At 40.5% G+C, this 23168-nt stretch overlaps 1 protein-coding gene across 6 annotated transcripts in view; it reads right to left on the bottom strand.

Annotated features, from left to right (window-relative positions):
• Positions 1-23168, bottom strand: part of MYO1B (myosin IB) — a 123824-nt gene that overhangs the window by 10696 nt on the left and 89960 nt on the right. For 3 of the 6 annotated variants that reach the window (XM_072120840.1, XM_072120842.1, XM_072120841.1), the window contains exons 21-28: positions 22362-22430; positions 18918-19004; positions 18604-18690; positions 16194-16280; positions 13815-13889; positions 10678-10812; positions 2837-2943; positions 820-952 (exon numbers count right to left, since the gene is read on the bottom strand). In XM_072120840.1, coding sequence (XP_071976941.1) covers positions 820-952; positions 2837-2943; positions 10678-10812; positions 13815-13889; positions 16194-16280; positions 18604-18690; positions 18918-19004; positions 22362-22430 — 780 coding nt within the window. The remainder of the gene's footprint in view (positions 1-819; positions 953-2836; positions 2944-10677; positions 10813-13814; positions 13890-16193; positions 16281-18603; positions 18691-18917; positions 19005-22361; positions 22431-23168) is intronic. The other 3 variants (XM_072120844.1, XM_072120843.1, XM_072120845.1) reach the window with 3 other exon arrangements.

The following is a 23168-nucleotide window of genomic DNA, read 5'->3' as shown; positions in this document are numbered from 1 at the left end:
TTACAGATACACAGCTGTATATTTTACTCACTGTCCTTTAGAATGTATACATAGTAATATTACATTGCGTACTTATTATGGAGTGTTCTTTCTTAAGAGTATTGTATTTATAGCTGTGTTTTTATTTGAATTTTTAAAACGTAAAATATTTACACAAAAGATATAGCCAAGAAATAGTGAACTATTTTTAACTAAAATCCGATAGCTGACTTCTCAATGACTATTTTTATTGATGCATGCGCCTAACTGGCCTAGGAAGGTCAAAATATTGTATAGCTCAGTTATATTCACCATGTGAAGGCAAAAAATCAGGATCTCACATTGTGCTGCCAAGAGAAAAGGAAAAACACTCCTGAGAATCATAGACTTATTAAAATGGTCAGAAAGTCCCCTTTCCAGGTTAAACCTCTTATACTATAGATTGTATGTAAGTATATTATTTGCATCTTTTAATCCCCTCATATTAATTCACCTTTTGTATTCTGTAGTAAGAAATAATATTCAAAGACTGTCAAGATCAGTCCGGACAAGAGCATGAGCACATCCTATGCCTCTGTTCACAATACTATTGTGGCCTACATCATAACTATATGGGAATGAGGGAGAAATAAGGCGGCATGGACCTTCAACAGTCATACAACCTAGAGTCTTGGGGGACATTCACACAGCATTGTATATATTAAATGAGGATAATCAGGGTGGCCACTAAAACCATATAGGGCTGAAAGTTGTTGGATATCATGGCCAAAAATGTACAAAATGGATGAAAGAAGAATTGGATCTTTTTAAATTAATTTTAATTAAACATTTCACTCTTACCTTTCCATTGGCTCGGTTGATCTTACTCACAGTATCAGCAATTATTATTTTATCTTCAATGGCATCACTTAACTTCTTATATTTGGGATTTTTGGTGATTTCCAAATAATCTCCTTGGAATGGCTGTCCAACACTGTAATATATGAAAAAGATTAGTTAAAAAAGATAAATACAGTTTATGATTGAAGATGTATTCCCATTTTAGGATTTATAGCGATTGATGTGGGTTCCAGAAGCGGGATCCTCTTCAGTCAGTCACTAATGGCATATTAGAAAAATTTTAAAGACAATGTCCACATAATAGGGGATAAATGTCTGATACCTGGATATCTAATTGCGTCCTGGATAACAAGAGCTAAAGAGACACCTAGAAATCACAATGTAAATCCCTATGTAAGTAGAATATACATGTGTGGCTGTTTACTTTAGGATTTCTTGATATACTCGAGTATAAGCCTAGTTTTTCAGCACTAAAAAAATGTGCTGAAAACCCAAACTCGGCTTATACTCGAGTAAAAAATATATAGGTTTTGCCAGGTTTTCGTGGTAAAATTAGGGGCCTCGGCTTATACTTGGGTCGGCTTATACTCGAGTATATACGGTAATCTCAACAGTCCAATGATGGAGGAGCAGTGTGGAATGTGTACTCCACTCCATTTATGCTTTCAGGACACAGCTGCAAATGTAGCTCCCACCAGATAAAATATACATTTACAAAAATTGTGTAGAAAGGATGAAACTAGGCCTATAAAATAGAAGCACAGCAACTAGTGGAAGAGCGAATGTGTAACAATGGGTATGTGTTAATCTTTATACTTGTCAGGTTAAAGGATTTGTACAGTTAAAACAGTGGTTAGGATGATGCTGTTATGACAGCAATGCATCTTTGTCAGCCCCTTTATGTCATCTTTCTGGACATCCATAAGACTTGCCTGTTCAATATGCTAGTACATGCAAGATTTAGGAGGATCAGTGTATATGTTCTGCCCCAGGCATATTTATATGGGTGTATAGGAAAGCCTGACTAGTCATACCCAGGAGGAAGGATTGACACATCAACCCATTTATAGAGAAACCTGTGTGCTAGTACTTCTTGCCAATTATTTGTGAAAATTTGTGACCAACCCCTCTATGGACCAAAATAACACCCCCAATGCAATGCTGCGACATATAATGCTACCTCTTAATTTATGGCAGCCCCCTGTCCTCCATCCCCTCCAACATTTGTTATGCACATTTCCCTCATAGCAGTTCTTCCTCTTCTGCCACGGTTCTGAATCTACTGTAGGAAGTGGGGGCCGGGCTTGGCTGGGATGCATCTAGGTGAGGTGCTACCTCCACACAGAACTGTACGGAGTTAGCAGGAAGCTGATCCTGCCCCCTAGTCCTAATACAGGCGGTCCCCTACTTAAGAACACTCGACTTACATACGACCCCTAGTTACAAACGGACCTCTGGTAATTGGTAATTTACTGTACTTTAGCCTTAGGCTACAATAACCAGCTGTAACAGTTATCACAGGTGTCTGTAATGAAGATTTATTGTTAATTCTGGTTCTTATGACAATCCAACATTTTTTTAAATCCAATTGTCACAGAGACCAAAAAAGTTCTGGCTGGGATTACAATGATAAAATATACAGTTCCGACTTACATACAAATTCAACTTAAGAACAAACCTACAGACCCTATCTTGTATGTAACCCGGGCACTGCCTGTACCTACACTTCACTGCAAATATCGCATTTCAGGAAGAAGAGGAGGAGGCTGGGCATCCAGGGACACTCGCCTAACCACCCGGGATAGTTGAAAAAGCGGGACTGTCACACCAAATCTGGGACAGTTGGAGGAGAAGTACACAATGTTCTGTGAGCAGCCTTAACAAAGACTTGAAGAAGAGTGAAGAAATCTGGCGATAGCTTTTTGAGGCTAACTGGCATGGCTGGATTTCTTCACTCTTCTTCTGCTCTCCATGGCTAACAAGTTACAAATCAACACTATTAACAAAGACATGTTACCTGGCAGGGTACAACGTTTTCTTTTCCTTAAACAGTTCACTTGCTTCCAGTTTTTCATCATAAATGAACTTTTTCTGTTCTGTGAATTGATCCCTGTATTTTTTGCACTTAAAAAGAGAAAAAAAAAAGTGTTTTCATACAGGTTATCGCTAATGGCATTTTATAGTAAAGTATTCTGAGACTTTTACAGTTCCAGACATACACTTTTTTTTCAGAGAGCAGGGATTTCAGAGTCAGTGAGGAAGATCTAACAGGTCAATTTATAACATAGCTGTGTAGAGCTTAGATTATAGCACTGAAAATAAAGTGCAAGTACTATGACGGGCCTTGGATATGCTGCTAGAGTACGTCACATTTATTAGTTGCCATTGTTTTTTTTTAACCTAAAGTCTTTTTACTCGTTCATAATTTAAATATTTAAAAATTGTAAAATATGGTCATCTCTCCCCCTATCAGTCCCTGGTAGAATCAACTTAATTAAAATAGTAGTCCTTCCCAAATGCCTATTACAGCACATATTTGTATCCATGCCTCGATCATTCTTGAGCTCCCTGGATTCAATGATGATCTCCTTTATCAGGGGCCAATCCAGGTCCAAGCTTCAGCTGGCTGAGCTGCAGCGCCTGAAAGACCATGCAGGGATGGCCTTGCCAGAAAGGGCAAAAAATTATCTGGCTAACCAGGCTTCGAGGCTCGGACCCCCGACAGCATTGTTCCCCGAGTATCTCCTATCTGCCTACTTAGATGGGGTGTCCCTGTGGTCCGTACTCAAAAGTTCATTTAGAGGCACACTACTCCCTATACATCTCACTGCCCGGAAGGTGTGGAGAGCGGGCAAACAGATCATCCCACCAGCAGATACCCAGGCAAAAAACTCCCCTATGGGGGAATGTCATGCTCCCTCATCTTCAACAACTGGGTGACGAATGTTTGTAGTTCACAATAGGAACAAAAACTTTAGGGGACCTGTACTATGCTCTTTACTCGAACTGGAAGTGAAGTTTGCTATAGCCAACGCACACTTCTATCAGTAGCTGAGGCTTCGCCAAGCGTTGTCTGCACAATTTCTGGTCTCATCATTTAAAATCACAGCTTATTTCAGAGGGGGCAGATGGTGGTGTACAAACTCCAGGATCCCTTATAGCAAGAGAAGTAATGCTTCCATGGGACGGATCTTTCAGAGATGACTAAACAGTTCTCTTAGACTTGTAGGTAGTAGTGCACAGTGGATGTTATGTTTGTATACTACTGACCTCATGGAAGCTGTGTTTCACTTGCTAGGAACCATCGTAGCACAGAATATATTATTTTCAGTCACATGGTTATGTGTAATGGTTGTCATTGTAAAGGAGAAGATTAAACTGTAATTTCAACATCGACCACAACATTTGCTATGACAGGATTGACTATAATGGCCAGTTTACAACTGCTATGTGTTATACAGTAGATCTCTTGGTGGGACATATTTAAAGGGGTATTCCCATCTGGGCATTCACATTTAATTTAATTTATTTGCCATACGTAAACATTTCTTCAATTCGATGTTATTAAAAAAAAATGTTCCTGTATGAAGATAATTTCTCATAAATGTAGCCATGTTTTCCCTTTGAAGCGAGATAGCTTCCTCGGATACGACCACCTCACATTTAGGCAGCAATGGCCAGACATGCGCTATGAGCCCTACCGACCACAAGGCTTCAGCGTTTATTACCACAGGACAGCTGTAGGACCTGCAGTAACTCCCGGACATTTCATATACAAACACCCTTTGGATCTTTGTGCAATCCCTCCAGCAGAGGTGGCCGTATCCAAGGACACAGTCTTGTTTCTAAGGGACCATATGACGACATTTATGAGAAATTTTCTTCACACAGGTAATTTTTTTTTTAATAACATCTAATTGAAGAAATGTTTATATATGGGAGATTAATTAAACTGAATGTGAGTGCCCAAACTAGAATATCCCTGTAATACACTGTACAGATGAACAATAATATACTGTACTTCTGGAAAACTTTGCTTACAGAAAGCTGCTAGTTTATTATTGAAAGTTTCATTCATTATACAAGTTTATGTCAACTGTAAAACAAGCAAGTTTATAATCACTGCAGGAATGGAATTTTGTCATTTCCTCTATAAGAGAATTTCTTCCCATCCCCCATTCAAACAGAGCAGCAATTATTGTAAAATGGAGATGTAAATATAGAGAGATCCGCAGCCACTTTCATAGGGCTTCATCAGAAAAATGTTTTACACCAAAATGTTTTGCCACAAAATGCTATTTATGCATCAGCTAAGAAACTTCTCTCTGCACCGTTTTTAAAGTTTTTTTTTTTTAAACACACTTTTCCACAGAAAATGCAGCAACGCTGTGTATGTATGAAACCTTGTAATGCACTTAATTTTGTACATATTAATACTAGCACAAATAGGTTTTCTTGAGGCTACATTACATTTTCTTCATAAGATCAGCATATACACCAGGAATATCCATATACAGTATATACTGTAGTATAAGCCGAATGTGGCAAATGCATTGGTCACAACTTCCACCCAGTATATAGCAAGCCAGCCTGCCCATGCCCCAGTATATAGCCAGCCTGCCAATGTCCCCATCATATAGCCTGCCCATGCCTCCCCAGCAGGGGCGTCGTTAGGGTCATAAAAGATTCGGGGCATGGGCCCCAATTCACATGTGCTTGTGCTAATAACAACAGTTATTATCATATACAGCTACAGAAACCACAAGGGAGATTGCTACCTGTTTCCTCTGGCCCCTCAAAGTGTCAACCACCTAATAGCCCCTCAATTAGAGTTGAATACTATAAATACAAATTTCCCTTGAATACCCCTTCAACATGACTCTCACTAATCAGGGTGACACCCACCTATTAATGCTTCAAACCTGTAATGACCCACACGAATTATGCCACAATGCCACCACGCCAGTAATACCCTCACAATAATTATGCTATAAGGCCAGTAATGCTCCCATGCTAGTAATGCCCCACACCAGTAATGTCACCAACCAGGTAACAACCCCACACTAGTTATGGCCCCATGCCAGTCACATACCTCTCTTCACTAAAGGAGGAGGTGCGGTGATATGATTATACCACGTCTCCTGCACCCAGCCACTGTACTGAGCTGCAGGAATCAGGAGATGCGATGCAGTGATGTCACCCAGTTCCCTGCACTCTCTAGTGGGGTACGGCGCTGATGGCAGAGAGAGGCAACTCTTTATTTTTATTTTAATATTTTAAGAACTGACTAGTGAAGCTAAATTAAATCCAAGCAACTTACAGGGTCTGAAATAAAAGTTAAAAAGATAAAGTTTTTAAAAAATCCCTTTTCCCTATAATGCAAATAAAAATAAAATCATGAACATGACAGGTATCACTGTGTTTTAAAAAACCTGATCTATCAAAATATAAAAATGATTAACCCACGATATGAATGCTGGGACAGAAAAGAAGAATACATTTCCAAATTGGCTCTTCTTCACAATTTTCCCACCCATGAAAATGTGAATGTCATAGGTGGTAAGACGTAACAAAACTATAGAAATGTAATATCTCTGTGATTGTACTAAGTCAATGAATGAAAGGGAGGTGTCATCTGAACTGTACAGTGAAAACAAACCTTATTTGTGTATTGTTTTTCCAGTTCCCAGTATGACATAGAATGTAAATGATTTCAGTAGAGTATTATGTCCAACAGATAACAAGCCCTCATAGGAGTACAGAAAAATCTAAATAAATATGTAGTAAAAGGCAAAAATGCAAAATCCTGTAAAAACCTGGTCCTGAAAGAAAGGCTGCATTCACAGTTTTGTGGCTGGATATTCATCCCTATAGACAACTATGGTAACCCGGCAGTGGTACTGTGCCACACGCCGCACTGTACATGGGAAAAAGATAGAACATCCTCTATCTCTCCCCGTGTGTATGGCTGGGCTGCGCCATTTCCTATGGAGAGCTGCTCACCCCTTCTACTCTTTAGTGCGCCATTGTATGCGAGCCTAATGTGAATTCAGCCTAACTTCAATGTCTGTTGTGATTATCTGAGCCTTCAGAACAATAGAAGTAATGACATTGTGAGCACAGCACCAATTTTATAGCAGTGAAATAATTCAAGTGCAATGTTCAGTGCATATTTGGATTTATTACTGATTTTTGTCAGTTCACAGATTAATAATAGTTATGATTTTTCTTGACTGAGAGAATCATGACACTTAATGGGCAGTGTAAAAGTGTACAATATACACAGATAAACATCCAGCTCAAATATACATATAAACACACATAGCTCCCAACCGTCCCGATTTTGCCGGGAGAGTCCCGTTTTTCTTACCTCTGCCCCGCTATGAGATTGTCACAGATTTTCCCCCCAGGTCAATAATTACAATAATCTCTGAGAAGATCCCTCCCTAAATACCAAGGCATTAAATCTGTATCACAGTGTAATAATAGTCATAGTTCTTAGTTACCAAAATTCTATACCTTGCTAATTACAGAGGTTATAGCTCAGTTGGTTGAGGCGCTGTGTCATTATTGTACATGGACACTGCAGGTTCTGGGTTCAAATCCCAATGAGGATAATTTTTTTTTTTTTTTAATTGAGATGATTTTTATTATTATAATATGGCTAAAATTTGGGGCGTGGCCAGGGAGTGATTGGGGGAGTGATTGGCGGCTGCTACGCGTGCCGCCATTTTGTCCCTCTTTCCCTTTCACAAATGTTGGGAGGTATGTAAACACACCTTAGCACTTTCATAGCATGTCTATATCCATGTACATTGCAATAGATTCTATACATTAACAAACTTCACACAACACATTTACTTGGTAAGCCTGTGACTTCAGAGGAATCAGTAAGCAGGACATGGAGACTCACACTTGCTGTATGTATCCCCCCTGGTCTCTCTGTCCCGACGATCTGATAAATGAATCACAGCAAGTGCCGCTAGTGATTAGCTGATGATGTGGTGGGAGCTAGATAGCACAGGGAGCAGTGGTGGGGGATGGGGGTATACAGTTATAGAAGGAGCTGGAGTTAATAGCAGAACAGTGCAGAACAGAGGCTACACAGAGCTGCTAAGTGAAAGAGTCTTCTGATGGAAGCAGTAAGCGGCCGCTGGCTTTCACATGCTGCTAAGATGCACAAATGTACTCCCTGACCCTGGCCCTGAGCTTCCCGACAGCAGACGTGTCCTAATGATCCACACACATCCGGGGCACAGGGCAAAAGCCCGAGCCCCGGATCTTTTGACCTAGCGACGCCCCTGCTCCCCAGTATATAGCCAGCTTGTCCATGCCTCCCCAGTATATAGCCAGCCTGCCCATGTCCCCCAGTATATAGCCAGCCTGCCCATATCCCCCAGTATATAGCCTGCCCGTGCCTCCCCAGTATATAGCCAGCTTGCCCCCCATGCCTCCCCAGTATATAGCCAGCCTGCCCATTTCCTCAAGTATATAGCCAGTCTGCCCATGTCCCCCACTATATAGCCAGCCCATGCCCCCCAGTATGCCCAGCACATAAAGAAAACTCTGTACACACCTTTCAGACACCGCTCGCAGGTCCTTCTCTTCTTGACTGCTGTCAGCAGCAGATCCTTGTATACTGGCCGTGCACACACTATGAGGTCAGCAGCTTGTTGACCTCCTAGTGTGTGTGCTGCCTGTCGCTCACTGCGCAAAGTTTAGTTTTTTTAGCACATTTTTTGTGCTAAAAAACTAGGCTTATACTTGAATCTATACAGTACATTACATTTACTGGCAGATTGAGGCAAAAAAGATGCCTCCAACTGCCAGTAAATGTAATGTACTGTATAAACTTGAGTATACAAAACGTGTGCTAAAAAACAAAACTGGGGCTCATTTACTAAGCACCGCACACACACTTTTGTTGGACTGAGCACCATCCGTAAAGCGGTTTGCTCAGATATTTAAGAAGTGTGTGTGCTGGGATTGTGTTGCACGCAACTCTTTTTTTGTAGCGCAGATGCGCCGGCTTCCATGCGGCACAAATTAGGGGGCGAGCCGCTGGACAGTCCCACTGATTCGGACTGAGCATGTTATTAAACTTTCAAATTGTGTAGCAACCCCAATCACTTGGATGTATTACTAAACAGATGGTGATAATGCACGGTGCCTTATAGTAGCACTTTCAAAGACAATGCATGTGACCGGGTAAGTAAATGTGTCCCACTGTGTCAAACTCAGACTGGAAAGCGTTATAAGCTGCGTCTTTCCATCCTGCTCCCTAATACAAAGTGACCTATATGTTCATTAGAGGCCAATGGAGCCTATAAAGGAAAAGTTGCAACGTACTGCATCCCTTCCCTGGTTTCCGGTGAGCATGCATGTTGCTCAGAGAGGGAGGTCCCCGGTGATGTTACTGTTAACATAAAGGATAGTTTGTCACTGTGGGAAACATCCTGAATGTTCCTCCTCCCACTTTCAGGTGGGGAGGCAAGGAACAGGATGACTGTACGTGCATAATGTGGGATACCTTACAATGGAGGGCTAGGACGTTTTTCAGGAATAGCCCCTGATCACTCAATGTTTTCTCCCTCTTTGAGGCAATTCTCAAGCTGTCCCTCCCTTCCTCCTTATGTTATTGAGATGTTATGTTTTTTGTAATGTTTTTTTTTACCTTTGCATTTTATAGTTTGAAGTCACAGCAGGTGGAATGGTTGAAGATTTAAGATGGTGGTTGCTCGGTTGGCCAACTTGCCAGCTGGGAGTCCAACTGGAAATACAGCTTTCAGAGCTCAAAAATGTGCAATTCTATCCAAGTTTTTGGATAGCCTGATTTAGACTGATTTTTGGATATTACGGGTTAATATATATAAAAAAAAATAAAGCTTTGATCTAATTTTCACCCAGCAAGAAGTGTCGTCATACTTTGGAAGTTGCTTACACAGTTAAAGTGGTTTCCCCACAAAGACAAGTTAGGCCATATTCCGTGGATAGGGCCTAACTTGCTGATCAATAGGAGTCTTAGTGCCGAGACCCCCAAAGATCGCAAAAACAAGGGGCTCGTCACTCTATAAGAGTTATGGAGCAAACATTGGACCCCTCGTTTTCGCAATCTGAGACCCCCACTGATCTGCAAGTTAGGCTCTATCTTTGTGAGAATACCATATAAGTGCCCTTATAGGTGGTTTATACGGTGTTCTGTTGCAGTCTAGTGAAGTAGTACACACCCACAGCTCCTAGTTCAAAAGAGAAAGTGACATTCTCTGGTGGCTTTTACCTTAAAGCATCCGAACTCTTCCACCCATACACAACATACAATAGTGTTTTGCCGAATGCTTGTCTTGTCTACAACTTTCTACATGCAGCATCTTTAAAATGTAAGCATAAAGGTGTCCCTACTGCGGATTTTGTGGGAAACCAGTGTTGTGACTTGGGATATTTAACTAAACCTACTAACAATATATATGTTAGTCTGCATTTTTTTGAGCAAAACTGAAAATCCATAATTGTATTCCTGTCAGTTACTGGAAAAACACATAATAAAACCACATAGTGCACACTGCCGAATTAAATCAGTGTCTAATGGTAGGTCCTTGTTTGCTTCTAATATACATAATATACATAAAATAGCATCCTACACCTTCAGTATTGGCAGAGTGCAATAGCAATTCTCTCTTGTGCATCATTATTGGCTTCATCGGTCAGTCTAAAGCTTTTGGCAAACCCTTTATGGCTTGCACACCTCTTTCAAAGTCCAAGTCTGAAAAGAAATATTTTCCCAAGATCTCCTAAACATGAACACACTGGAAACGTTAAAACCAGATGATTACATCTTCCCCGGCTAAATCAAATGCATACCCTCCACAGATGGAAAATCCTCTTCATTTCCTTGTGTGTAGCATCCAAAAAGAGGTAAGGTCTTGTTGGCCAACTGTTGTCTATTGGCGACACGGAGGGAACCTTATTCTTCATTTCCAAGAAGTACTTTTGCATCTGTGATAAAAAGTTAAATTCAATAAAAGTAAGACTCCACTAATATGAGATGATCTGTTGGAACAAAACATGTTAAAAGTAACAGACTGCTAGATTATGGCTTAAGAAAACTTGCTGGTGCTTTCCATTAAAGACCGTTCTTCATGGCAAGTTGTCCAGGTTAGTAACACGAAGTAGAAAGGGTTTTCTTGGCTAATGCCATCACGGGTTTGTCCACTTTACCTCATATTTTGTGTAATGTGTGTAAGTGTGTGGGGGGGGGGGGAAGGATATCAGGTAATTTACCAATATTCATCTATTAAAAGTTCTTCACCACTTTCTTGATATGTAAAGTGAAGCCATCTGTCTTACTTCGTTAGCCAGATATTTCAGTCCGTAAAAAGATCATAGATCGAGGGTCATGTGATCTCAACCTGTCTATGAGCAATCGCTTTGCCAGGATCTTAATCTTCTAATTATAAGATCCTGGCAGGGCTATTGCTCATGGGCAGTTAGAGATCATGGTCCTCTATTTGCAGCAAACCTCTTTAATGACCAATGCATAGAACAAGTCATTAATAGGTAATCATGGGGTTGTAACACCTTGCCATTGATCGACGCTATGGAAGTCCGCCGAGGCAGACGGTTTTGTCCACAGTGCATCAACTACCCAGGCATTGACTTATTGGAGCTGCACCTGCAGTGTGCATAGGTGGCCACTACATTATGTATGGAGCTTCTATGTCTACTTACTGCTCCTTGGAGAATTAGTTACTAGTATTAAAAGGGAACCTGTCACCAGGGACCTCATTTTCAAGAAAGACAGGTTGCAAAACCCCATTACACATGTCTTTGTGCCTTTTCTCAGCATTTTCATTGCAATATAATTGTGTGTTTTAACTTGCTTGGCTCCCTGCCAGAATCCTATGGTGAGTCCCAGCGTTTGCTTTGGTTAGGATGCATTTAAAAAAAAAAAAAAAGCATCTATCTTGTCTGTGCTGCTCAATCACTCCTCATCTCTTTCTGCTTATGTACCTCCTCTCACCGGCTTCTTCACTTACACAAGGACAGAGCTAACAGCGTGGGGAGCGGACATCAGTGAAGGAGGGAGGAGTTGTACAGGAGCAGAAAGGTGGGAGCTGAGAACTGAGGAGTGATTGAGCAGCACAGACAAGTCACACGTTTTATTTTGAAATAAAGCAACCAAATCAAACCCTGGATTTAGCAAAGGATTCTGGTAGGAATCCAGGTAAGCTTAAACACACAATTATATTGTAATGAAAATGCTGAGAGAATGCCCAAAGACCTATTTGCAATACAGGTGTAATGGGATTTTTCAATCCGTCTTTAGTTAAAGGAAACCTACCACTTGTAGTGGCAGGTTTCAGATGGCAATATCGGGCACCAGCTCAGGGTGAGCTGGTGCCGGAGCTTATTTTAGTTAGTGTTTTAAACCGCGGTATCGCGGTTTAAAACACTTTTTAAACTTTATAGCCGGCGCAGGCAGGTACGCGCTCGGCGCTTACCGTGCGCGCGGCTACATAGGAAGTGAATGAGAGCCGCGTGCATGGTAAGCGCCGAGCGCGTACCTGCCTGCGCCGGCTATAAAGTTTAAAAAGTGTTTTAAACCGCGATACCGCGGTTTAAAACACTAACTAAAATAAGCTCCGGCACCAGCTCACCCTGAGCTGGTGCCCGGTATTTCCATCGGAAACCTGACACTACAAGTGGTAGGTTTCCTTTAAAATGAGCTCCCTGGTGACAGGTTCCCTTTAAAGACCCAAATTGTCAACTTTTGTTGAAAGCAGAACAGTATACACAGGCCAATCCAAGAATAATCTAGCACAGAGAATGCGTGACACACATGATGCAAGCTTAAGTTCTGAGCCGACACGTGTTGTGAATTTATTAAAGTTACTGGATTCATCCGTTCAAGCTGTGCCTACATTCTTTTTGGATCTGCGTGTATACAGTTACTGCATTTTGCTCAGTTGTTCGCATTCCCAGGGGAGACTCCAAGGTGTGGACAGGTCATCTAACGGGATGCACTTCTCCTTAAAGGGAACCCATCACCAAGGACCTCATTTTTACTAAAGACAGGTAGCAGAAGACCATCACACCTACAGTGTAACAATGCCTCTCTGCCTTTTCTAAGCATTTGCATTGCAATATAATTGTGTGTTTTCCTTGCACCGTGGAAAAATCCTGGGGTAGTCACAGGGGCTGGACTTTGGTTTGGATGCATTTAAAAAAACAACATGTGACTTGTCTGTACTGCAGGCTGCCCCCATCTTTGTGCTCATGTACAGCTCCTCCCTCTCCCACTGATGTAAGCTCACCAGGCTGTGACCTCTGTGAAGGAGCAGGAGGGAGGAGCTGTACAAAAGCAGAAAGGTGGGGGCTGAAATCTGAGGAGTGAGAAACACAGACAAGTTAGGGTTGTTTTTTTTTAAATGCATCCAAACCAAAGTCCAGCCCCTGTGACTACCTCAGGATTTTGTCAGGGGGTAAGAGTAAGTTCTAACACACAATTATATTGTAATGCAAATGCTTAGAAAAGGCAGAAAGGCATATTTGTACTGCAGGTGTCATGGGCTTCCGCAACCTGTCTTTAGTGAAAATTAGGTCCCTGGTGACAGGTTCCCTTTAACACCACATTACATGCTATACTATGTAGCACAATAGGTGAGCATTTGATACAAAGAATTATGCACTTGGTAATATCACCCCCTACAAAATCCTGCCTGCTGCACGGTACACGTTGTAAGCAGCAGATTGCACCGTTCTTATGCAGTGAACTGCTGTCTACAATCTAACAACTTCTAAAAACTTATAGGTTAGGCAATTGTTTTCAGATTTTAATAGGCTAAATAGGGGCACTATTTCCCCTGTCTTGGAATTTTTTTTGTTTATGGTGCAATTATCAAGTCTAAATGGGCGATAATGGGAATGAATGCCCCTAGGAACATCCTTTGACTGGGATTTAACCTTTTAAAATGGCCATAATAGTGCAAAACACTTACTATTCTCTGTATTGTAAACTCATAAATTTTCCTTCCAGCATTGGCACGGAAAAACTTCCTGTATTCTCTGCGTACCTACGTAAGAAAAATGAGCAGAGTTATTGGAAGCTTTATGTGATTAAGAGGGCCCTGGCACAAATCAGGAGAATAGCAACAGTACTGGAGGGAAGACCACAGGGGATGGGAGAAACTGGTTAGTTACAACCAACATTGTGACATATAAACAACACATGCACTTAACAAAAAGGACATAGGATTGAGTCTCTGAAATGTAAAACAGATGACAAATACATGGATGTGAACATATAGCTGCAATTAAGCATGAAAAGGATAAAGAGAACATTGAAATCAGATGATAAAATTTATACACCGGCCCCCAACATTTGCAACTATGTATTTTATGATTTTAAATAATTTACTCTTGGAAAAGCAACATTTAGGGAAACTTATCTACAATATAGAACTCTCTCCTTCCTTGAACTTATGAGCACACAGTACACGTTATATGCAAATCCACATTAACAAAATTCCAGCGCTGAGGTTTAGACGACCAGTGACTAGCAATAAAAATATGTCTCAATGACATCACTGGAAGATTTATGGACTAGAAATAAAAAAAGATTCTTGGTAACAAAAGTTTTTCATTTAGATGTCTTCAAGGGACGTGCATCAATCTAAAACAATTTTTTTTTGGCCACAACAAACAAGGGGATGACTGTTCATGAATGTCTCACTACATTCAAATGTCCAGTTGTATCACAAATATCCAATGGATTATTGCATACAATAAGTGCCAGAGATGGAAATATCCCTTCAATATTTAATTAATTAACAACATTAAGTGATAGACCTGAGGTTTGTAAACATAAAAATGTACCCAAAGATAGAACAATGGTGAACATTGGAATATATACATAATACCTTGTTAAATAATAGTATTGTAAAGAGTAAAATGTCCAGCTACAGTTAGAATTGGAGATGCATGGCCCCCATAGTAGGCTTCAATAAAGTACATGTATATACACATACATACACTGTATACACAGACATCATATATACATCATTGATACAGCATATAGTATATACACAATGTGTGGTATAATATGTATATTATGGTGTACATCCTTCACTCTTTAGTGCCTCAGGTTGGATGATGGGGCCCCCTGACACTGTGGGCCCCATGCAGCTGCTATGGCTGCTACCACAGTAGCTACAATAAAGACACTATGGTTTGGTCAAGAGTTCAAAAGACTATCTGGAGAAACAAAATTGGCATCATTAGGCACAATAGCCTTGCAGTGCTGGGGACTGGTAGAACAAACTACCTTCAGATGGAGGCCTTTCTAAGATTTTATGTTTGGTGTTACTGTAGTAGACAACAAATAGAAAGGCGCCTCATAATGTAAAGCAAGTTAAGAATTATAATCCGGGGAGCATTCTGTAAGAAATATGCTCACCTTGGGTAAGGAAAGAATAGCTGCTCACACTTTGTTGCATTGGACACTTTGGCATCCCAAAGACTTCATAGCATTCAAAAGCAACAAAAGATTAGGGCTTCAAGTGCTTCCAAGTCATATTGCAGGTCGTACAGGAGTGGAGGTATCTTTGCATGTAAAGAGCTTGTTTGTTTAGGAAAATTTCAACAGACCTCGTGTTTTCGGTGCGATATCAGTGTTAGGCAGAAACTGTAGGAATCAGTCCTCCAGCTCTGAACTCTCCAGTTTTGGCCTGAAGAAGATGTGGTTATGGTGTGGACATGCATTGCCCGTTTAAGATTTCATAAAGAAACCATTTTTTTTTTTGCAGGCAAATCTACACTCCTGTATGATCACCAATATGACCTGGAAACTCACTTTGCTGCTTTGGAACCTGTGTTTTTGGTATTCAGGTACTAGTATGCATTTAATGTATAGAATTAAGATTTTCTCCAGAAACTACATTGTGCTGGACAAGTCCATAGTGCACGGAATAATGGTCTTCTCTATATAAGTAGGCAGTCATATATATGCTTCAAAATATAAGCACATGTGGTGTGTGTTTGATTGGATGCCTGAAATTGTAGCATTGTACTGGTAAAATGTATTCCACCCACACTGCGTATCTGGTCCTCCTTACATTTAGCAAGTTAAAAAGTTTTTAGATGGTCGTTCCTTGATCTTCATAAAATTTAAAACAATGAAAAAGGTCAAGAAATTCTATTATAGTTAGGGAATAAAGTCTGAAGAAGATCGAATAACATATACCGAAACACAAATCAGCTTTTGTACCATGCTCAGAATTGTGCAAGAACCAGAAGCAAGCAGCTGGACATGGAGAGGAAACAATCAGAGATTGGGGTTAGTAATAAATGAATTTGACATCAGTAGAGGAGGTAGGTACCTTTAGTCCAAGCCAGTAAGCCCAAATGACTGCAACTGCATGCTTACGCCTAGCCTCCTCCTTCAAGCGTTTCAATTCCCTCCGAGCCTAAAATGTTTAGATATTAAGTGGAAACATAGCTGGAAGCAGATAGAAAATTCACCAGAAGAGAACTTCCCAGATGAGGAAAGTAGTCCAGACATAAAGAAAGTCCTGTCAGTAGGTAAAGGAAGAAATATAATACTGGACCTTGGATGCAAGACCTGATGCGCTGGTCAGAGATTAAATTGTAACTGGGAGAAAAATATAGAGTACTGAGGCAGCACAGATATACCAATACTGTGCAGTTCAGATGTATAGATAAGCTATATATTGCAGCCAAGTATAGCAAATATTTTACAGCCCTTATGCTGTATGCATATTGTAGGTTACTGTATTTTGGACCACATTATCTGGTGACTTGTACTACTTTCTGAGACTTTTTTTTCTTGAAGTTGAGACCTATAGGTTTCAACTGTGTCAAAGTAAGGCTACATTCACACGAACTTATGGGGGACGTATATACGGCCGACGTATATACGGCCGATATACGTCCCCCATACACTCCTATGGGCGCACGGCACCCTACGGGAGCGGCACATGTGCGGCACCGTACCGTTCCGTACCCGGGAAAAAGATAGGACCTGTCCTATCTTTTCCCGTAATACGGGGCCGTGCGCCATAGGTTGCTATGGAGAGGGGCGGGGGTGAGCTGCGCTCACCTCCTCCTCCTCTCCCCGTACACTGCCGTTGCCCGCTACGGTACGGTACGGGCGGGCAACGGCAGTGTGAATATAGCCTAAGTCTCAAAAAGTAATAGATAATGTTGTGATAAATTCTCCCTTATGTGTGTAACTAAATCCCAAGAATACCTTTAACATAACCATACTACAGACATATTACCAACCAAATGCAGGACTGCAATTTATCGTCCTACTACTACTGTTGTTACATCATTGATGGACATCTACGACCAGGATGACAGATTGTAAACCAACCACATTTATTTAAGCTTCTTATGTCCTTGTTTTTACAACAAAAAAAAAAAAGTCTTAAAACGTTACTCAAATGAGTCTGAGGGGCTCTGGGGTGAATTAACAGCTATGAAACCCGGAGCACCTCAGGCTAATTTGCATAATTTTACAATCCTTCTTTGTAAATATAAGGACATGATAATCTAAAATAAGAACAGAAGCTTAAGGAAAAGTGGATCCTGCCAGAGGGGACACACACCAGAATGTGCATATGTCAGTGTGCTTGGTTTACAATCTTTCATCCTGGTGGTATATTTCCTTTAATGTAGCCTATAAGTGGTCAAAGTATAATACAGACATGTTCTATTGCATTATGGCTTCTGAAAGTGGCTTCTTTAGATAAAAAAACAGCCACCATGAGGTCAGGTCAACCTGCGGGCTGATTGTTATAGAGCAGGAGGAGCTGAAGAGGTTGTGCATGGCAACCTTTCTGCTGGCAGCGTGTTCTAGAAGAGGAGTAGCTGTTCTCTCCCTGTTTGTGTGGGTTTCCTCCATGTCCTCCGGTTTCCTCCCACACTCCAAAACATACTGGTAGGTTGATTAGATTGTGAGCCCCATTGGGGAAAGGGACTTATTTGGCAAGCTCTGTGCAGTGCTGCGTAATCTGTGTGTGCTATATAAATAAAGAAATTATTATAAGCATTGCCTCTGACTAGATGATAGTTATGCTGAATCTTTTCATACAAATCCATACAGCTCCTGCTGCTCTATAACAGGTTGTCTATATATAGGATACAAACCTACAGGACAATATGTAGAATATGCTCAGCCCCTCTTGCCTTACCCTGCGCTGTCTGCAAAAATAACTGCCTTTCAAAATGACAGCTACAATACACCTACATGTTAATTAATATATTTTTTTTACTTGTACCCATTATGTTTTGCCTTACACCCCCATACTGGATATAAAACATCGATATATAGATGTCTTCTCTATGTATCCCTAGATTGGATATTCCTTAATTTACTCCATGTAGTATGCCATGTCATATAGAAAATTAAACTATAACAGGTCAACAAGAAATCACAGTTAAATAAAGTCATTGGATTGTAACAAAAGATTCTTCATAAATTATGGGGAAAAAGTAATTATTTTTCTTGTTATATAGATTACAAGAACATGCACTGAAGATCTCCGTTGTTCATGCATAAAAGTCATTAAAAAATGAAGTTAATAATTCCTTCAATCTATCATAACATTAAGCGAGCAAGCATGCATTCATAATGATGAACGCAACTGGGGTCATTGTGGATGAGATGAGATAAGGAGCTGGCATGCACTTCTCCAGGTTATTGGTCTGGTTAGTCAGATCATACAACTGATGGGTGATGGTGGTCTGGATGTATGCGTGAAATACCTTTAGTCCAAGCCAGTAAGCCCATATTACAGCAATAGCATGTTTATTCCTAGCCTCTTCCTTCAGTCGCCGCAGTTCCCTTCGCGCCTGTAGTGCATTTAAAAGGAGGTTAAAGAGAAGCTTAGAAAGCGGAAAAGGTTGTGGCAGAAATCCGTGAGCCCGGTGAGGGAAGTGAGGGTACACAGGGTGTGGCAGTTTTGGTTTTATATCAGCAAGTAAATTGGTTAATTGAGAAGGATCTCTCTATAGTCTACTATGACACCTTTGTGTGTGGGGATTAAATGACATCACAAGATCCATTGTATGTGCATTACCTGGGTCCCATGCCAATAAGCTGCGATTGTTGTAGCCGCTTCATTGCAAAGCTTCTGATATTTAAGCTCCCGAAGGATCTTCCTTGCCTATGAAAGACCACAATAAAATTATATTAACATATATATAAAACACACATATAAATAGTTTACATTGTATACAACGTGGGTTTTATCAATACTTCTATGCCAGTTTTTGGCTTAGAAGTGCTGATCTAATCGCAAATTCTTGTGCAGTGAATAAATGTGTGATTACAATAGTACAATAGTAACTAAGTCACCTCTACGTCATATTGGCATGGAAATGTTGTAGAGGGGCGTGGCTGTTGGAAGAGTGGGCGGGCCTGCGTACTTTTTAAAAACAGTCATGCAGCCCAACAGATACCAAGAGGCCAGGGTGGAGGGGGGGAGTCACTGGCGTCTGAGCACCGGCGTATCATAAATATCTCCCATGGTCTCAGATGAGTTTTCAGAATAATCTCATCTGTACATAAGGAGTGCCACTGTTTCGTTGTAGGATTTGCATTCTACGGGCTCCAACTCCAATTGTCAGTTCTTCCTGAACTAGTGAGTAGAGACCAATTAAATGGACGATTCAAAGATAGAAGACGTTTTACTCTCTCGCATTAGCTCAGAGGCAGCATCACCATAGTCAGCGGTGCTGTTACAGTGTTACAGACAGGGAGTACTTGCATCATATATCTCTATGACGCAAGGACTCCCATCCACTACTCTGTAGTCAGTCCGTGGGATTTGACTAGCACATGATCACGTTTCCACGGACCAAGCACGTTCATTTGCAGGGGGCCTAAGACATCAAGGTGAAGTACTTAAAAGAAGTATGTTATGTGTGGCACTTGAGGCAGGATAGAGAATTTGTTGTTTGTGTCTGAGATGTCGAGAAATGTTGTTTTCTCTGCTAAATTATACAAGGATTCTTATATTCACCTGATTTCTGCAAAAATTTTTAGTGGCTAGTTTTTAAATAGTAATATAATAAAAATAGTTATTTTTTTACTGCACTCTAGTATTGGAACATTTATTTATGGGACTGCATCCAGAAGATGAGTAAAGTCTTTTTTTTTTTACTTTAAAACCACAGTTTTCTTCTTGGCTAAATATAACCCCTCTTAGCATATGCCAGGGAGCCAGACAATGTGCAACCCTTTAATCAGTAAAGCATGGCCCCATCCATCAAACCCCAGATTTCTCCTTCAAAAGAGTCTGACCCCACCCTCTCTGGTGAAAATGTGTAGCAAAGGCATCAGCGTAGGAAACAGATCTAAACTTTTTTTCAACTACAAACGGCTAAAAAGCAACACTACTGTTGGAATCAGGGAGTTACATTACAGAAAAGAGTATATTAAAAAATTTAAGCTGTGCAAATATTTTAAGCAGGTGTGGTAAAATAACAATACTTTCAAAATAGAGGTTAGGATTTATTTTGCAGCAAAACGTGAATTCAATAAGATCCATTTTCAGGATAAAAAAAGTTCTGGAAGTGATGACCCTTAGGGAACAGATCTCAACTGAATTTATCATGAACAGTTTTCTGGCATACAAGCCATAAAAAGCTGCAATTCCTGGCGCATGAATTTCAACTTTACCACTCATCCCCCCGAGCCATGCCACATCCACCTCAAATGGGCAGGGAAAGTCCGTTACATAGCGTAGGTTATACTGCAATTCTAGAAATGATCCTGGCGCCCTGAGAGGAAAGAGCTTTTTTGTATATCGGTTTAAAAATATTGAATTTTCTGTGCCAGTGAGAAAAAGCTCAAGACCATTGCACCATTTGCCGGCTCTGGCTGGGATGTTTGGAACAACATCCCTGCAGAGATCCTACAAAAACTTTCAAACTTCCTAGAATAATTCATACGGTTTTCAAGGGAAAAGGTGGTCACACCAAATCTGAATTTGTTTTAGATTTTGAATTTAGCATTTTTTTTATTTTAACCAAATTAAATTAACTTTTCTGTTCTGGAAGTGTTCTCACTTTTTTTTTTAGTACTTGCCTAAAACCTTAGTGCTGACACTGAACAAGCAAAAGGATGGGAAATTTTATTTAGTAGCCTGCAGGATTGGGCATGTAGCTGTGGATTATAATACAAACTATAGATTAAAGAACATCTACCACCAGGATCAAGGATTGTAAACAAAGCACACTGACATATGGACATTCTGGTTTTGTGCCCCCTCTGGCAGGATCCACTTTTCTTTAAGCTTCTTATGCCCTTGTTTTTTAAGAATAAAAGGCCTTACAAATTATGCAATTGAGCCTGAGGCACTCTAGGCTCCATTAAAACCTATGGAGCTCAGAGTCCCTCAGGCTCATTTGCATAATTTTAAAGAGTAACTGTACAGGGTAAAGGTATTTTTCACCACATATCTATAGCTCTTTGGATGTAAAACAACTTTGACTATTATATGTGTTACCTAAATCCAACAGTTTCTTTGCTATCCCCCTCAGATTATTGAGGCGCTGAAATGGCTGCTTCCTCTGACTGTGCTGAAAAAAACATGGAGTCCCTGTTATAAACAAATCTACAAACTCTACGGACTCCTGGGAAGGGAGGGGCTGCTGCTCAGTGCTTACTAGGGAGGAGGTCATGTGACAGAGCTCTCTCTGTGTATGTAGCAGAGCTGGATGTGTTCCAAGACTGTGGATACAGATGTCTGGATACAGAATAGTAAGGTACAAAATCTCCCCTGTTCCCTACAGTACCTCCATCCCAGTCAGTGATTTTACAGAACTTTCTCGGTCTCTCTCTGCACCTCATGCTGCTTCCCTCAACCACCTTGTTATCTGCACTTTCTACACTGTGCAGTTAAGCTATTCACCCTCGGTGCTCACACAGCAAAGGCTATAGACTACATGTTACTGGTTTACTTATGATTGCATCCACTTAATACATGTTCCCTGTGCCTACAAGGGATGGAAGATTCTAGGCTAGTCACCATATACATCCTGTATGTGCAGTGTTCAGCGGATTTGTGGGACTTGTGGAAAACTAAATGGATTTAATGCTAAATGTCTTTGAGAGAGAAAACAAGGCATCATGGGATCTGTGGGCAAGCTAACTGGTCTCAGCTTGGGGGCATAGACTGACAGACAGTCTCCGCCCACTTCACCTCTGGTGAGAAAGATTTTTGTCAAACACTTTCAGAACAGAGAGGGTGAAAAGGGTGAGCAGCACAAATAAATTGTTCTGTTTGTTTTTAAAGTAGGAATCACATATGGCAAGCAATAAGAAGCTAAAAGAAGAGCAGATAATGCCAGAGGGATTTACAATCCCGGATCCTGATGGTAAATGGCCTTTAAAGTGTATATTCAGAGAGAATAATATGATGCAAAAATTATAAGTATCGTACATTTCATACAATACGACATCCCTTAGGAACAGAACAATGACGTTAAAAAAAAATACTCCGGATAGGACAACTCACCTTCCAGCCCCTGGTATATGACTGCACCACGACGGTGGAACTTTTAATCCGCTTGTACTTATTCTGTTGCTGTTAGAGAGAGTAAAGCAGTACATCAGAAAGTAATCTGCAGCTTCAGTGACAGTTTTTTGCGGTTTTAATAACAATGATATACAATACATTGTAAATAAGCATTTATTGTGTACTAACAGGACAATGTGGAAAATACAGCAGTCTGTGCCAAATATGTGTGTACAAAACAGATTGTAGACAAATCGGTACCAGTTACAGAACCAGTTCAAGTTGTCTGTGCCAGGATTCCAAAGTAATTTGTACCACAAACATGTATGAAAAACCTTGGTCCACATTTATTAAAGGGGTTTTCACTGATTTTAGCCACTTTTTCCACCACTCATAATCAGGGTGTGGCTTATCAGAAAAAAAGTAAATCAGTACAATGAAAAAAAGTAAAAGTTAGTGCGCCAAAATTAGGTGTAGTGAACAAGACCAACTAATAGATGTTGCAAAGTATAACTCGACTGTCAAACTGCTTTGGTTGTGTCATCCATCATCAGACAAAGTGGCGCAGAAGAAAACGATCTAGTCCTACTCTGCACTGGTCTAATGTGCGACACATTGATACATCCTCCTCCTCTCTATGTTTAAGTGCAATAAACTGCCATAGATTATAAAAATCTATGGATGCCACAGGTTACATAGTGGAGATATTTATGTATACAGGCAGTCCCCGGGTTGCGTAGAATAGATAGGTTCTTTAGGTTTGTTCTTAAGTTGAATCTGTATGCAAGTCGGAACTGTATAATTTAT

The sequence above is a fragment of the Engystomops pustulosus genome, chromosome 8, assembly GCF_040894005.1.
Source record: "Engystomops pustulosus chromosome 8, aEngPut4.maternal, whole genome shotgun sequence".
Taxonomy (NCBI): Eukaryota; Metazoa; Chordata; class Amphibia; order Anura; family Leptodactylidae; genus Engystomops; species Engystomops pustulosus.
The sequence above is the reverse complement of the archived record's forward strand: the minus strand, read 5'-3'. Positions and strand labels throughout refer to the sequence as shown.